A 13,179-nucleotide genomic window follows, 5' to 3' on the forward strand; every position below is an offset into this window, starting at 1 on the left:
AAGAGAGCAGAGAGGAACCTGAGCGAAAGCAGAAGCCGAGCCCTGGCCGAGAACAACGAGCGATCGCCCGCGACAAAACCCAGCGCGTGGCTGCCATCCCACGCCGCGATGGTGTGCGGCCGTCGTTGATTCAACTCGGAAACTGGGAAACCGTTCCCCTCACCTGCTCACCCGCTCACCTGTCCACCTGCTCACCTGCTCCGCCCGCCCAACAAAAAAGACGGAGAGGGAGGGTTGCGTGGTGGCCGACTGACAATTTGCGACTTGCCTTCAGCCACCCTGCCCCTCTGCCCCTCTGCTGCCCCTCTGCCCAATTGATATTGGGGCTTTTATGCCGCTAGCATTTTGGCGTGTAAGTGATGTCTGACGTCTCGCATCTCATATACCGTCCCCATATCACGTCCCACTATCATCGTCCCACCCACTATCATTGTCCCACTATCATCGTCCCACTATCTTGACCCGTGCTATTTACCGGAGCTTGGTGGTCCCCGTGCAGGCCCCGGAAACCGGTGTCGCACCTCCTACTCTCCGTCCCACCGGCAACCACATGCTGCTAAGTAGCTGTACTGCTCCCGCCGGCTCCTGACCGGCCGACCCGGTCTTCTCAGCCTGCCCTGCATGCGGCTGCTGCACGTTCCTGCAGGCTTCTGCACGCCGGAACCGCTTCCACATGGGCTCTCGGCTTCGGCAGCCGAAACCTCACACCTCTCTCCTACCACTGCTTCGTCTCCGGCTCTCTCCTTGCCCTTCTCTGCTTGACCTCGACTACGCATGAGCTGCCTGCTAAGATGTTGCGACGATTAGCTTCTCTAGGCCACTCGGCCTCGGAGGAACAGTTGCCCATGTCGCCCTCGCCTGGAAATGCACAACAACCGCAGGAGACGAAGGGCACCGGCGGCCTCGCCGGCGTGTTCAAAGGCCTGGCGGCGGGGGGGAAGTTGACAAAATCCCCGCCAGTTCTCCACCAACAACAGCCCTTCGCACCCATCGCCCGCTCGCAGGCCCTCGCAGAACGATCCGACACCGCTACGCCACTCCCGGCCCTTTACGGGCTTTCTCCCGAGCAGGCGGACGCTTTTGGACGCTTGAAAAATGGGCAGTTGAACGAGCGGGCTGCTGCTGCGAACTCGCTACGCTACGCAATCTCGGATTTCCCTCTGAATCCCGTACGTCTGTCAGGCTTGCCGCCTGCTGTAACCCCTGCCGCCAAGGCTGCTTCTGATCTCTGGGTTCGTGTAGGTCCGCGACATTTGGCATGCTGCCAAAGATTTGGTCGACCCCCAGCACCCGGCCAGCGTTCGGCAAGCGGCCTGGGAACTTCTCTCCGAATGCATCAAGTACCCAGCTTCGACTGAGCTGGAGCGGCGCGAATGCTTTGGCACTCTGGCCGGCCCGGCGAATCCCGAGGACTTCCATCTCCAGTTGGCCGCCCTCGAAGATCTGACCAACCATGGCCGCAATGTCGCGGGCTTCTATTACGAGATCTTCCCGCTTCTGAGCCGGTGGCTGCAAGAGGCCTACCGGGCTGCGAGAACGGCCCGGAGACAGGCCTCTCGTGGGCCCGGAAGGTCGTCCCGAGGGAAAACCCTGGCGTCCGGCGAGGATAAAAATTTGTCCCAGCTGTTCGCGCTGCTCAAGGATGTTATCAAGTTCAACTTCAAGTTCGCCACGGACGACGAGGTCGGGAATCTGATGGACATACTGCTCAAAATCTGCATGAACACGAGTGTCGAAGATGATCTGCTAGCATGCATCAACGTGATCGACGCCGTGGTCACCTTTGGTGCCATCCCGAACGACAAGCTGAAGGACTGCATACAGGTGCTCAGCTCGATCCACTGCTTGGTCCCGAACCTGCAAAAGGACTCGTGGCACACCGTATCCATCATCTGCAGGTCCCACCATGGCCAGTCAACCGTCAGGATATTACTGGACCTGTTGCAGGCGTATCCGGCCTCCTCCGACAAGGAAAAGGACAAGGACGCGGCCAGGGATGTCCGCGGTGCGCTTTCGGTTCTCAAGAAGCTGCTGTCCAAGTCCGCGGAAAAGGGCTACCCGGCGATCCCCCTCGCGCTTCTTGTGGAAGGACTGGCCAACGTTGCGAAAAGCAGTTCCACAAGGATAGCTACTGAGGTGCTGAAGCTGATCAATTCCCTGTTCGATGGCCGCGAAGGCAACATCAATGCCATCTTAGTTGAAGAGCACTGGTCGCCCATCTTCTCCGTGGCTGCGCAGTGTGCCACAAAGGCGGTTTATCCGCCGCCCGCCACGGACACCAGCGCGTCTTCGCTGCCAACCATCGCTAAGGACGAAGGCGAGTCGGAAGACAGCGTAGCGGCCCAGTTGAAATACCTGATCACCAGGATCGAGACGCTGCTCGCCCACAAAGACCCCGATTTCTCGCAGCGGGATGCTTGCTTGACGTTTCTCTCCCAAGTCCAACAAGCCCTGCCCGACTCCGCAGCGGCTCTCGTGGTTGCGCACTTGAGGGAGTCTCGCGCCTGCTTCCCGTCCGAAGTTGGCTGGAAGGATAACCTCAATCTTGCTCTGGACTGCTTCTACCTCAACCGCAGCCGGGACCCGCTTACTCGGCTGCGCGCACTGGAGCTCGTCATTGAAGTGTACGACTTCCTGTGTCTTGCCGAAGATCTCGTCGAGGAAGACTCGGTTGTGCAGCTTGTCCAGCGGGTACTTTCCGGGCTGCCGAAGGAGAACGATAGCCTCGTCCTTCAGGAAACGGTGTCCTTCCTGGTCGGCGTCGCCGCAGCTGCAGGGGACTCTCTTTTCGATGATATTTTGAACGCCTTCAAGGGCGTGATCTCCAGAGATATGTCCAGGCCACCGCTGTCCGTGTTAGCGGCGCCAGTTCCGCACGGAGATAGCACCTCGTACCCGCTCGGTCAGTCGGTCTACTTTGCGAACCAAAGCCTGTCCAACGTGGTCACAAGAGGCTACGTCCAGATATTCATCCGCGCTCTGTCCAGTAACGGTTCGAAGGCGGCCCAAGCATACACCGCGCTTGTGCACATTGCTCGCTCGAACTCGGTTGAAACCGACGCGCGGCTTTCGGCGATGAAGATGCTCTTCCGGCTTCGAGCCGACTTTGAGCACCAAGTCTATCTCACGACATTGACTGAGAATGAAGCGCTTGCCGGAACATTATACAGAACCGAAGCGTCTCTCGCACGCAAACTCGCCGAGGATGCCTCGCAGCCCCCGAGGCTATCAAGAGCGGACCACGCTGGAGGACGGCCGACGCGTGGTGTTTCGTTCACGCAGGGTCAGACGGTCGATCGAGGGATCCCGACCCGGTCGGCTTCCACTCCGAAGCCTACCATCCATCAGGGTCAAAGGCTCTGGTCAGTGCCCGACGCGGATGCATTGCCTGAGCCTCCTCCGACGAGGCCGAGCCACCTTCTCGTTACTTACCGTCGGGAAGCGAGCGGGATGGGTGAGCGCGAGAACGGGCCAGCAGTCTTGGACATGGGTTCGTGGCTAGATGCACTACTGAGTCTCTTCCACCAGGGATGCGACTGGGAGGTCTACAGCTTCATCCTTGTCCATCTCCCCGCTCAGCTGAGCAACCACCCCATCTTCAGGGGCACCATCTCCTACATCCAGGAGCTCCGTCGGACGATATGCGAGATGATCCGATCGAACGGCTTCCAGGAGCCACCGCAGTCGTCTGGTCTCCGCCGCACCGACGTCGCAAACTGTCTGTTTCACTCGCTCATCATGATTGCTAGCTACCATCAGCATTTCCAGAAAGCGGACGAGGATGAGATCGTGAGGACGTTCATGCATGGCATATCCGACAAGACGGCGAAGACATGCATTCACGCCCTCTCGGTCTGCTGCCACGAGCTGCCCATGTCGGTGGGGAAGTCGCTCGTCACCATCCTGCAGAAGATGTCGCAGGTCATCACGCAGCCATTGGTGGCGATGCACATCCTTGAATTTTTGGCCTGCCTCAGCCGCCTGCACTCGCTGTACTCCAACTTCCGCGAGGACGAGTACCGCATCGTTTTCGGCATCTGTTTCCGCTACCTGCAGTATGTGCGAGAGAAGAAGCTCGCCATGCGTAGCAGCGTCACGAGCGAACCGGCGACTCCCAGCGCCGGCGTGGGGAGCCCGCTGGATTTCCTGGGCCAGCAGCAAGCGGCTACCGACGACCTTCCTCAGTACGTCTATGCACTCGCATACCACGTCATCACGTTCTGGTTCCTTGCCGTTAAGCTACCCGATCGACCCAACCATATCGGGTGGATTACCAAGAACCTATTCACCGACGTCGACGGGAGTGCCAGTAACGAGGAGCACGCGCAGATCACCCTCGACTTCATGCAGCGCGTGGCCTTCTCGGATGCCAGCGATTCTGCTCAAGATCCGCTTTTCAAGGAGCAATACTTCGGCGAGATCCAGAAGAAACGGTGGATCATTGGGAACAGCATCGTCACGATTCGGCAGGCCACGGGATCCTCCTGGGCCGAGATCACGCGTCGCTACCCATCCGGCACGTCGTCGTATGCGCTCCGCGTCGAGTTCACGCCGATGCCAAACATGCCAGCCCCTGACGGCTCCGACGCGGCCGCGTGGGAAGGGCGTTTTCAGCACGGCGTGACCATCTTCCCAAGCCATCTGTTGATGCAATTGCTGGCCCCGATGCCTCAGATGCACGACCCATCCATCCGGCCTATTCCGCTTCCTGATGACGAGTTTGTGGACCGAGCCATCCGGCTCTTTGATCGCATCTCGCCAGTGGACGGGCACAAAGTGGGAGTCATCTACATCAAGCCCGGGCAGACGAAGGAGGCCGAGATCCTCGCCAACACGATTGGCAGCCCGGATTATCTCCAGTTTCTCAAAGGCTTGGGCGCCCTGACGAAGCTGAAGGGGGCGACCTTCAACACTCAGGGCTTGGACCGGGAGAACGACATCGACGGACAATACACGTATTGCTGGCGCGACCGAGTCACCGAGATTGTGTTCCACGTGACGACGCAGATGCCGACCAACCTCGAGACCGACCCGCAGTGCATCATGAAGAAGAGGCACATCGGGAATGACTACGTCAACATCGTGTGGAACGACTCGGGCTTACCGTTCAAGTTCGACACGTTCCCGTCGCAGTTCAACTACGTGTATATAGTGATCACCCCCACGCCGCACCGTCCCTTCGCCTCTTCGCCCACGGAGCACGATGAGGGCCTCTCCCGCTTCTGCATGGTGCAGGTCATGAGTCAGGCCGGCTTCCCCGAGATCTCGCCCGCGGCCGAACCCAAGATGATTAGCCTCAAGGCGCTGCCCAGCTTCGTCCGGCTGCTCGCGCTCAACGCCTCGGTCTTCTCCCTCGTCTGGGCCCGTAGAGCGGCCGGCGAGCACGTCTCATCCTGGCGCGAGCGCCTCCGCCAGATCACCGAGCTGCGAAAACGCTACGGCGCCAGGGGCACCCAGACCGTCACGCCCTCGCCGCCGCCGGGCGGCATCAACACCGGAGGAGCGGCAACGGCCGCATCCACCGCCGGCGTGTCCGTCGTGGCCGGCGGCGGCGGCAGCGTCCCCCACCACCAGCTAGTCGGCCAGGGGCCGGGAGGAGGAGGCGGCATCGGCGCGGAGACGGGCGGTGCCGCCGCCGCCACCACCGCCTCTGCCGGCTCGGCCTTGAGCAGCAGCAGCAGCAGGGCGGCAGGCGTGCGCGACAGCTTCAGCAGCCTGCGGCGGTCGTCGGTCGCCACCTTCTTCACGAGCGCCACGAGCGCGGACCAGTCGCACCGCTCGAGCATGCTGTCGACGGTCACGACGGAGAACACCGAGGTGCTGCAGCCGAGCACGGCCGAGGCGCTGGTGGACTCGGTGGATTTTTCGAAGTGGACTTGAGTCCTGGACGTGGTGGTCTGATGCGGCTTGGTCGGGCTTTTTCTTCTCCCGGCTTTGGGCCTTATGGCCCCAGGAAGAAGGGGGGCAGGTTGGAATGGTATCATGACGGGAAGGGGAAAAACAAACAGGGTTTCGGAGCTGGGAACGGATGGGATTGGAGTCAGATGGATTGACACACGAGGGTTTGTTGGGTATCCTTCCTTCCTCTGCTGGATGCCTCTGCTGGATGGGCAGGCGTCGGAGTCAAAAAAGAAAAGTTGCCAGGGGGAAATTTGACGAGGAGTTATTTTCGCGCCGGATGCTGGGCGCCCATTCTGTGATGATTCGAGTGTATGTGCATGTAGCTTGGGCTCTGGTTCAAGTTGTCTTGTCCGGCCTAGGGGAAGAAGCAAGAATGTGGTATGCAGTGGAAAAGAAATGTGAGATGTACTGCCACCAATGCGAGCTCCGTTGTGCTTCTCCCGCGTGCTCCTTCGCTCTCTATCCTGCTTGCCTTTGCCGCGCCGTTAGATTACACAGTATTGTGTACACAGAGACCGTCTTCGATGAGTATACGGCAACCCTGTCAAGTTGTTGACTGACTTGGCAGCACTCTAGAGCAGAATCGGCGGATATCCCCGTGCCCGTCGGGGCTGTATCTGTACTCGTTGTTGCTACTACTACGAGCTACTGCCGTTCTTGGTATTGTTACGCACTACGGCATGTCGGGAGGCTCGGGAGGGATCGGCTAAGGGCGGGAGCGGACGGTGAGGTTGTTGAGCCACCGGAGTCGCTGCGGTCGGTGAAGTGGCTGGCCGAAGCCAAGCGGAAGCCGAAGTCACACAATGCTACTGTGTTGCTGACTGTCCGAGGCCATCGGCCTGTGGGTGCGAGGTTGGTTATGGTTAGGTTAGTACCGGGGCAGTGAAGATGCTGGCTGCTGGGCAGGCGACTGGCTGTTGTATTTTGAAGAGGACAATCTTAGAGCTTGTTCGTCGGACTTCACGAGAGCTGTGATGTGCTCTGTAAGGTGGGCAGCCTGCTAAGGCGAGGTTGGCAGGCGTGTGAATGTCTGTCTGCCCAGAGCTGTCCGCCTACATGTCAGGAGCAACCGAAGGTAATATCTCTTGACCTTCAAAGCCACGCAGGTCAGGTACCCTGTCAAAGGCCATGACCGTGAAATGCAGACAACCTAGAGCGGGTTGTATGCACAGAGTTGCCACTCTGGTGTACTGGGATCCTGGGTCGTGGTCGGAGCTTCGGGTTGGACAGGAGTCACAGGACAGGAGAGCATCGTGGTCCAGGAAAGGGTGGGTTTCACGGATAGATGTGTTCAGACTACGGAGGTAGACAAGTGCATGCAGAAGACTGAGTTCATGCGCCGCACTTGTACATACCGGAGGCTGCAATCCGGTAGGAAGGAGTGGAAGGTGTAGTACCCACGGTTAAAGGTAGGTGTCACTAGGTCACTTGATAGATACTCTTCGCCTCTGGGAAGCCAGAGATGGACTATGAAGTACAAAAAGAGGGGATAACAGTGGAAGGTTACCCAGTGCATACTCAGCGATCCTGATTGCTGGTCTTACCGGCTCGGGAACAGCCCCGACTGGCAGACTGACAGAGCCATAGCGGGATGATGAAAAGCAGGCCGGGCTCATAGTGCCCGGTGCACGCAGCGGACGTGCCGCAGTTACACAAGATGAAACTAAGACTACTTCGCATATACACCCCCGAACCAGGGTAGGTTCCTTCAGAGGATGCAGATGCCAATACGCCGCCCAAGTGTAAAATCACAGGGTTTTGTTGCCAGGGGACTGAACTGCTATTGCCGGCCGCGGCAACGCCGGACAGGTGGCTGGTGATGCAATAAAACGGGCCACCGAGTCAAGGAACCACTCAACATAGGACCTCGCGAGCGGCCGCGCGAGTCGCACAAGACCAGAGAGGAACGTAACCCAGACGTTACACAACATAGTTATTAACATTTGTTTCGGGCCGGGGACGCGGAAGAGGGAAAGACAGAAAAGCGAGACGGAGAGCATAGAGAGGGTCACTACAAGTAGTAGTTTCTGTACTCCGGACTGAAAGGGACAAAACATTGGGCATGTTTGTGCAACCCTCAGCAACGACCCCCAGTGACATAATATCCCGCCGGGTTGAAGACTGTAGTCAGCATCTCACAAACGAGCAAAACACGAAAGACGACTCCAAATGGAGCAGCACGACATCATCACCTGGAAAGGCCCATCCCCTCTGTGTTTGTTCCCCCCGAGCATCCCGGACGCCATGTCCTCCAATACCGGTGACGACAGCTCCGGCATGGTCGATGTGGAAGCAACAGCGTAGTATTCCTGCAGAAGAGAGAGATGGCCAGCACGACAGGGAAGACCGGACCGGTCAGGTTATGTGCCCCTGCCGGCCGTGCCGCAGGCCTCAAGGCGCAGTCGCGGTGTGCAGTGCGCAAGTTGCCAGCTCACAAGCAAGGCAAACTCCGAACGGTTCGTCGAGGAGGAGCCGACATTCTCCCGAGAGCAAAAGGGGACCGGCAACCCCCTGCCCCTCCCTGGACAGGGACAAAGACGGGCGGGCGAGTCCATGCGAGCCGTGCGCTGAAGCATTGGCCGGTTGCCATGCATATTCCTCCACCTGCCGGACCAGGAGAATGGACGGAAAGGATCCCGAGCGGGATCGGACGCGACGGACGGGGGCGAATCCTTCGTCGGTCTGCGGTGGGAAAGGGTTGGTGGACTGCCGTGCCGCTCGAAAGTTGGCAGGGTTCTTGTCCTGTGGTACATACATACAGCAGCACACCGGGACATGGTTGCCAAAAGGGGTAACTCCTCGCCCCCGGGCTTAGAGCGGCACTGACGTGTAACCGTCGTATGCAATCTGTGGAGGTTACACAAACCAAGACGCACGACTAAGCGGCGGTCAGCCGAGGCGCCGGGGGCCGAAAACCCCGGCAGCCGAGCCTCCGTGGAAAGAAAACGCTAGAAACCGATCGGTTAACCCTCTCGAGGAAGCCGCGCGAGATGCCAGGCTGTGAGAATGCATGTGGCCTATCTTAGTCTGTCTCGTGTTGCGTGTCAAGCCCTGGGTCGTGTGGCCGAGTTGAAGGTCGGACCATGAATGGTTCGCCGTCTTTCAAGTTTCGGAGGCGACATTCAGGCGCGTGGCCTCTCGGTCCAGTTGGAAAATCCTCCTGTGTTTGGCAGGTTGACTCGAGTCGTCGGCCCTTCAACGTCGGCGTCCAACTGCTTCGACGGTGCACTTGGCCTTGAGTGACGTGCCCAATGGTGCTTTCGAACATGCCATTATTCATGGAGCCCAATGCAGGCTGCCTAACAGCCCGCGTGGACTGCTCATTCATGTCGCTGAAGTCGTTGCGCCCAAAGACATCCTCCTTTTGGCCCTCCGATACACGACTCAGAACGCCAAGCGCCTTGTTGCTCTACACATCCCGCCAGATGTCTCTGTACTTTGCCCACTTTCGAAATCCTGAAGTCTTGTCAGCGGGGACACGTAGAAGGAATCAATAATTGCAAAAACACGCACCCATGGACTGGAAGAATTCATCACCCCCTTTCACCGCATCAACAAGCAGCTTGTCAATCCCTTGGTCTGCGAAAAGTTGAACACAACAGCCGAGAAGCTGAACCATGACGGAATCTTGCTTGCTTATAGAATTCGCCAGCTCGTCTAAGCACCGACTGTCAGCTTTCTCGCGAGCAACGAAGCAGGCTTCAAGATAAGGTTCCTCACCGCTTATACAGATGCAAGTCACACCTCCCACCTCGCCTGCGATGGTGCTGGCCCACGGGAGATCTTCAGCCACGGGGTTCCCAGTATTTTTGATATACGTCAGGGCCGCCGCGACGATAGTGTTGCCTTCAAGTCCGAGGATAATATCCCGGATGTTCATCGTGTTGGCCAATTTGGCATACTGGTCGTACCAGCCCATGCTATCCCTTTCCATTGACACCTTCTCTGCGAAATTCAGCACCAGGTCGAACTCGGTAAACTCGCAGGGTCGGAAGGTGATGCCCGACGGCGGCCGGCCTGTTGCTGGCCAATCCTTGAACTCGAGAATCCAGTCACACACCTCCTGTCCTGATCCCGGAGTAGCGGTGGAGAGAGGCCCGATCGGCCACCCGCGCCGCCGGAACCAGTCTTCAAAGGGCGAGTCGACTGGCAGTCCGTAGAGGAGCCGAGGGAAAGTACTTCCCAGCTGCAGACGGCAGACGCCGCGCGTCTTCCGAAGTTGGCGTAACGCATGGTCGTGCAGGCTCAGGCCGATCCCTCGTCGTCTGTACGAGGGATGGACAAGGAGGACGGCCAGGGAGCCGAGCAACCGCTCGCCGCCGCTGTCCGCATAAGTAGTGTAGGTCGCGCAGAAACCGAGCACTCGTGGGCTCGCAGGTTCTCGCACGACATAATGCCTCGCATAACCGTCGCGCCGCAGCAGCGACTCGAACTGGTAACGGCTTAGGTGAAACGCCTCAGGCAAGCACTGATGCCACAGGTCCAAGACCTCGGAGCAGTCCCGGCTTGCATCCCAAACCTCGATAGGCCAGGTCCTCGGGGGTTGGATGTCCGGTTCCACGGGGCTCAATTTTAGAGGCTCCCCAATGAGTAAATCGGCAGCGGCTTCCAGGTCTGAAGGGGCGAGGCTTGGTGCCTCGATGACGGTTGGGAAGGACTTGTCGAGCGGGCCCAGGGTTTGCATGTCGCAGCAAGTCAGAATGATTTGCGGGCGATGCTCGCAGAGCGCTCGTGTGATTTCGGCCAAGGCTACCTGCGACGGTTGCCCGTGACTTGGAGGGCCCGAGACAACAAAGATCACCACAGTGGCTAACCTGATGTGTACGACATGAGTGCCGGTAATGCCGTTCCGCGGGACATATGGGACATGGCGGACCCACGGGTGACGCCTCGCCAGAGCCTTCCCGAGAGGCTCGAAGGGATCGCTGGGCGGATCCTTGGAATTGCGATTCAAAGGGCTCGCTCCGGGGATGATTGCGGGTGTCAACAGCAGGATGATGTCGCCGTCCTTGAGCAAATGCGAGAGCGGGATGCAAGCTTGCGAGTCTTGCATGGATGTCACTCCTCGCCGACCCGCTGCATTTCCGTCCGGAGGAGGGCTTGAGCCTGGCCGGGGAAGAATCCCCCTCAGGCCAGCCTTATTTGCGAGAAGCTTCGAAGATGCCATCGGGTGCCGGAAAATTCTTGTTCGTCTCGTCAGCCCAAAATCGGGGTGGGGGGAGGAAGCAAGTAGGCCATGAACATGGCGAGGCTGTGGCCAGAGGGATGGGGGGGCGGAGGTAGGCCCCCATCCATCCGCTCACTCACCAGCAGGGCTTGATACAGCCCACGGCAACACCGCATTGTTGTATGAGAGCATACCGTCATCGAAGTTGCCCCCCCAAGTCATGTGGGCAGCTGCACACACCGTCCAAGTGGCAACTTGGATGCGAGATGCGAGTGGTCAGGTCTCCGTTCAGTCCAGCTGTCCCAGCGCGGAAATCTCCCGGGCGGGACAGAGCCAATGCGTAGCAGCGCCGAATGGCCGGGACCCCAGCGGGTGTTTATGGTTTTCGTTGGATACAGTTGCGACACGGATACGCCCAACGGCGGCCTTTCAGATGCAAGGCAACCAGGCCGCGGAAGGATTCGCTCTCCTTTTCAGGAGAACTGGCGTAGTTACAGGGCGGAGGGCCCATAAGAGGGGCAGGGGGTTGTCTTGGGGGTACTGTGCATACACCAGCACCAGCCGTGCCAGTAATAGAGCGAAGCAGGTGTGGTCCCTTCCTTGCAATATGGCAAGCCGGTTGGAAAGTGCGTGTGGTACTCGAGAAAGACGCCGGGTTCCAGTTTGGCACACGACAGTAACCCAGGGCCGGAACGGCGAAAAATCGGTTAGCGGTGTCGGCCTGATTAGTTAGTGAGTCTGACTCCCGTCAGCTGAGACTCATCAAACAGCACAGTACTGCGTATGCAGCGCACCGGCCCGAGCCATCAGCAAGCAGTGCCTGACACCGAGTTACCTGGAGCCAGACTCGCAGGCGAGAAGACGGGCCATGCACCGGCGGAGTGGTGAGTGACAGAACCGTTCCTGCTAGGCGTTGGGGGAAAAATACAAATAGGCAACACACGGGAATTCTGCGGCTGCATGAGCATGTGCGCATGATTCGCAGGCTATAGTTACCTAGGTAGTTGTGGTGTGTGCCTGCAAAGCAGCTTGGGGTGGTACAAGAGCGCGCGGTTCAACTTGTTCTGTGAGGGTGCATGATGCGTCTCACTTTCGCGCCTTGGGCCTGGCGTCTCGAGGCCCGCCGAGCGCTTCCCAGCGCCAGCAGGAGATCGTAAGTAATCGTTACCCCGGTTTTTTGGCGTTGAGTCGTTCGGAAACCAAACCTTGGCTTTGCCCCTTCCACTGTCCACTGTGCATGTGAAACGAATGCCGTCGAGCGAAAGGAAGCCGCAAATCTGGCCCCCAAACCACTCGGCGCACTGTCTCTGTCTCCTGCGAAATGTCGGGCGTTACGCCGAGACGGGACGGCCGCAGTGGTATGGTTACACACGAACGCCGGTCGTTGCATCGAACTTGGGGAAAACGCGATAACTTAGCCATGCCGTGATGTGGTCATGGCGCCGTGATCGCCCGCCAGGGTGCTGAGGACGCGGGCACATTCAGCCATCTCCCGCCTCAAGCAGAATCCGCCACGCCGAGGCTGGAAGTGAGCGCTCGGAATCATTTGGCCAGGGTGTGTCGCACAAGAGTGGTTTGTTGATCAAAGCCCGGCCTTCGATTTGGTTACTCGAGCACTCGGAAATCAGAGCGTGACGTTACTGTGTATTGTATGTAATGCGCACGTAGCGTTGAGTCCGAGGTTGGAGTTTGAAGCCTTTGCACCGAGGGAGAACCAGGGCCGAAATGAAGAGGGAGCAGAAATGCGTGGGGGCACTGCGCTGTGGGGGTCGGCAACGGCCAGCCGCGCATGAATGGCACAAGGACAACGTTCTAGTGTATGATCGAAGCATCTTGCCCTGGCCGGGGAGGGATGAATGGAGAAGGAAACCAATCCTTAATTCCTTAGGGAATCCGGTTGGCAAATTTCAAGAACCGCCGAACTAGGCGAAATTGGTGTCAGGAGGGAACCTATGCCGTGGTGAACTTTCAGGGTGGAAGCCAGCGGCGGGCGCCGCCTTCCGTGCCTCCTGTGTAGGTCCTCCCGCTTGCAAGTTTGGGAAGGTGCGAAGCGTATGCTACGGAATACCACAACCTTAATGGAAGGAGAGTTCCCGGCGGCGGTCGACCAC

The 13,179-nt window shown here is 58.8% G+C and overlaps 2 protein-coding genes across 2 annotated transcripts; one reads left to right on the forward strand and one right to left on the reverse strand.

The window, feature by feature from the left end:
• The first annotated feature begins 244 nt into the window (after positions 1-244).
• On the forward strand, positions 245-6,068 carry THITE_2108582 (uncharacterized protein). The gene is made up of 3 exons (XM_003649683.1): positions 245-352; positions 808-1,169; positions 1,243-6,068. The coding sequence occupies exons 2-3, from the start codon at positions 846-848 to the stop codon at positions 5,878-5,880; spliced, it is 4,962 nt and encodes a 1,653-aa protein (XP_003649731.1). The 5' UTR covers positions 245-352; positions 808-845; the 3' UTR covers positions 5,881-6,068.
• Positions 6,069-9,225: 3,157 nt separating this feature from the next.
• On the reverse strand, positions 9,226-11,345 carry THITE_2108588 (uncharacterized protein). Its single transcript, XM_003649684.1, has 4 exons — positions 11,263-11,345; positions 9,622-11,084; positions 9,415-9,558; positions 9,226-9,357 (listed from the first exon to the last, which is right to left on the reverse strand). Exons 2-4 carry the CDS (start codon positions 11,066-11,068, stop codon positions 9,311-9,313), a joined length of 1,638 nt encoding a protein of 545 aa, XP_003649732.1. The 5' UTR covers positions 11,069-11,084; positions 11,263-11,345; the 3' UTR covers positions 9,226-9,310.
• Between the last annotated feature and the right edge of the window lie 1,834 nt (positions 11,346-13,179).

This window comes from Thermothielavioides terrestris, chromosome 1 (assembly GCF_000226115.1).
Source record: "Thermothielavioides terrestris NRRL 8126 chromosome 1, complete sequence".
Taxonomy (NCBI): domain Eukaryota; kingdom Fungi; phylum Ascomycota; class Sordariomycetes; order Sordariales; family Chaetomiaceae; genus Thermothielavioides; species Thermothielavioides terrestris.

Bases quoted from the DNA above. Each gene is read 5' to 3' on its own strand.
- THITE_2108588 (XM_003649684.1), bottom strand. From the start codon at position 11,068: ATGGCATCTTCGAAGCTTCTCGCAAATAAGGCTGGCCTGAGGGGGATT. The intron at 9,559-9,621 runs GTGAGGAACCTT...GTCGGTGCTTAG, and splicing joins GACTTGCATCTGTATAAGCG to ACGAGCTGGCGAATTCTATA. The intron at 9,358-9,414 runs GTGCGTGTTTTT...ACAAGACTTCAG, and splicing joins TGAATTCTTCCAGTCCATGG to GATTTCGAAAGTGGGCAAAG.
- THITE_2108582 (XM_003649683.1), top strand. From the start codon at position 846: ATGTCGCCCTCGCCTGGAAATGCACAACAACCGCAGGAGACGAAGGGC. The intron at 1,170-1,242 runs GTACGTCTGTCA...GGGTTCGTGTAG, and splicing joins CGGATTTCCCTCTGAATCCC to GTCCGCGACATTTGGCATGC.